The sequence below is a fragment of the Hylobates moloch genome, unplaced genomic scaffold (genome assembly GCF_009828535.3).
Source record: "Hylobates moloch isolate HMO894 unplaced genomic scaffold, HMol_V3 SCAFFOLD_10, whole genome shotgun sequence".
Classification (NCBI taxonomy): domain Eukaryota; kingdom Metazoa; phylum Chordata; class Mammalia; order Primates; family Hylobatidae; genus Hylobates; species Hylobates moloch.
In genome coordinates, this window is record NW_026652285.1 from 109,280,479 (window position 1) to 109,283,449 (window position 2,971).

The 2,971-nt window shown below is 64.5% G+C and overlaps 1 protein-coding gene across 1 annotated transcript; it reads left to right on the forward strand.

The window, feature by feature from the left end:
• Positions 1–9: 9 nt before the first annotated feature.
• On the forward strand, positions 10–1,745 carry SSNA1 (SS nuclear autoantigen 1). The gene is made up of 3 exons (XM_032165768.2): positions 10–162; positions 451–650; positions 1,192–1,745. Exons 1-3 carry the CDS (start codon positions 111–113, stop codon positions 1,297–1,299), a joined length of 360 nt encoding a protein of 119 aa, XP_032021659.2. The 5' UTR covers positions 10–110; the 3' UTR covers positions 1,300–1,745.
• The last annotated feature ends 1,226 nt before the right edge of the window (positions 1,746–2,971 follow it).

Sequence of the window (2,971 nt, forward strand, 5' to 3'; positions counted from 1 at the left end):
CGCTCAGCGATGACGCGCTAGTTCGGCGCGCCATCAGGGAGTCGTGCGCAGGCGCGGACAGCGCTGCTTCCGCGGCGGTTGGGGTGGCGGGGCCCCGGGCGGCGTTGACCATGACCCAGCAGGGCGCGGCGCTGCAGAACTACAACAACGAGCTGGTCAAGTGTGAGCGGCGCAGCCGGGACGGGGAGGTCGGGAGGGCCGCAGGGCCGGGTTCCCGGCTCGCAGCGGGGTGCCCCTGGACCCGCCTCGCTGCGGGCATCGCGCGGCTGAGCAGAGCCCTCCGTGCCGGGGGCTGGGTGTCCGTGGCCCGAGCCCTCGCTGGCTCGCAGGCCCTGCGCCGGGCGCTCGGGGGTGGTGCCTGACTCTGGCTTCCTCGGGTGGAAGGAGGCCCGCCCTCCGCCGCCGCCCTCCTGCCCTGGGCCCACAGCGCCGCCCCTCCCGACCCCCCAGGCATAGAGGAGCTGTGCCAGAAGCGGGAGGAGCTGTGCCGGCAGATCCAGGAGGAAGAGGACGAGAAGCAGCGGCTGCAGAATGAGGTGAGGCAGCTGACAGAGAAGCTGGCCCGCGTCAACGAGAACCTGGCACGCAAGATTGCCTCTCGCAACGAGTTCGACCGGACCATCGCGGAGACGGAGGCCGCCTACCTCAAGGTGGAGCTCGGGAGGCCAGGCCGAGCATCAGGGGATAGTCACGGCAGGGGTGTAGCCACGGCAGGGCGTCAGGACCGTCTGGGGCTCCCAGCTGTGGGCAGTCCGTGCCTCGCTGGCATTTCGGGCAGGGGCAGCGTGGCCAGGCCCATTGAGGAACCCAGGCTGCTGTGGGAGTGACCGTGGGGCTGTCTGTGGGGCCTGGGGCATCCTGGGTCCTGGTCTTTATCCGGTTGTCGCTAGGCATGTGGTTCTTTCTGCTCAGTGTGAAGAGCCAGGTCTTGGGCAGAGCACCCAGCACGGGCCAGTGCTAACCCAGCCTGGCTTTGAGGGTGGAGAGGAAGTGTTTTAGGTCAGATTCAGGAGGGAAGAGGGCCCTGCCACCCCAACTGCCAGTCCCCTTGGGCTTCCGCCTTTCCCCACGCAGGATCCCTTGGCTACAGCACCCCCAGCCAGGTCCCAGCACCTGAGTGTGAGGACAGCTGGGGCTTAGGACCTTACCAACAGGTGAACGTTAACAACCTTCTCACTTCTCTGGCCCCAGATCCTGGAGAGCTCCCAGACTTTGCTCAGCGTTCTCAAGAGGGAAGCTGGGAACCTGACCAAGGCTACAGCCTCAGACCAGAAAAGTAGCAGTGGCAGAGACAGCTGACCAGACGGACAGGGCCTGCCTCCATGCGCCCCTCAGCTCAGCCCCAGCAAGTGTGTCCTCAGAGCATCTTTGTTCTTCACGGCAGCAGCTGCCTTCCTTCACTGTCTCGGGTGCCAAGAGGGGCAGCTGCCAGCCTCCACTGGCATCAGTGACAAGCCCAGGGCACAGCCCACCCGGGGGGTCCTGCTTTCGTGCTCACACAGGCTATGGGGATGGTGGGCTCCGGGTCAGCTCGGCAAGGGGCCTGTCTCTGTGGTACCCACACTCCTGCCCTGCCAGGGAGGCCCTGGTTGTCTGAGCACCATGGGGGCCCCCTCACCTTGTCCCTCCTCAGCCAGCAGAGGCCCAGGGCAGGGGACAGGGGTTCTCCTTCACCCCAGAACTCAAACCTCAGGTCTCACCCCTGTGGCCTGTGATTATCAATAAAGGTTATCTTTGTAAAGATCCGTGCAAGCCTGCTGCTTGCCTGTGTCAACAGCATGGGGCTGCCAGACACCCGCAGAGCCACAGCCTGAGGCTCCCCCTTGGGAGAGGAGGGAGGAGGGTCTGGAGTGGCCTCCCTGTGACTGCCCCACTAGCCTCAGGGACACCGCTGAGGGTGCCCACCCTGCCCAGGCCAGCCCCACCCTCAGTCCTCCCCAGCAGGGCCGCCGGTCCTCTTCCCCTGACTGGCCCACAGCTCACCCTTCTCTCAGGAGCTCTGCTCACCCGTCCTATTCTCTGCCACACTCTGGTGTCCAGCATAGGACCCAGCCCAGAGAGACAGCTGGGGATGCCAAGCATATCCAGCAGCTGCTTCAGACTCAGGTCCCTCTCAGCAAGGACTGGGGGGCTTCACACCCCCCACCCCCGCCGGTTCCTCAGTTGCAAGTTCTGCTTGGCCTGATGACACCACTGCTGCCACCAGGCCCTGCTGCCCCCCTTTCCCTGGCCGCACACCAAGCACTGGCCACTTCCATCCTTCCGTGTGCCCTGGGGCCTCTGTCTTGTCCCTGCAGCAACCAAGCACTGCCCGAGGACTGGGCCGATTTGGGAGGCATGTGTTGATCCAGAGGGTCCAGAAAAGAGCTGGGCCCAACCCCACCAGGGAAATACACCAAACTCTCCTGCCAGAGTCTGGCCAGACAGCATCTCTTTGCTCTTAAGTTTGATTCTCCAGGGAAGAAATGGCACTTGGGTTCAATGGGTTGTAAACAGCCCCAGCTCCAGCTGCCCAAGGCAGGCACTGCTCCCCACCTGCCTCATCCTGTGGGTCAGGGGGCACGCCAAGCCCAGCAGAAGACACCGTCCCCTGTGCTGCCCTCATGCTGCCCTTCCGTTGGTCCCTCCCCAGGCTCTGGGCCCCTCAGAGAAGCCACTTCAGGCCCAACAGCTGCAACACTCTCACCCTCCCACCTGAAGTCTAGGCCCCTGACAGCAGGCCTGGCATCCTACCTCCCACAGTGCCAGCTCTGGGAGGCTGGGGTGGAGGAGCAACAGGTTAACGGGCCATGGAAGTTGGCAGGTCAGAGCCTTGGCCACTGGGACATGAAGGAGTGGGGGTACCAGATCGGGGTGACCTCCCAAACACCCTGGCACAGACATGCCAGCTGGGGCCCACTGTACCCCATGTGGCCTCTTCCTGCAGAGACCTGCCCCTGCTCCCTTCTCAGCCAAGAACCATGCAGTGGGG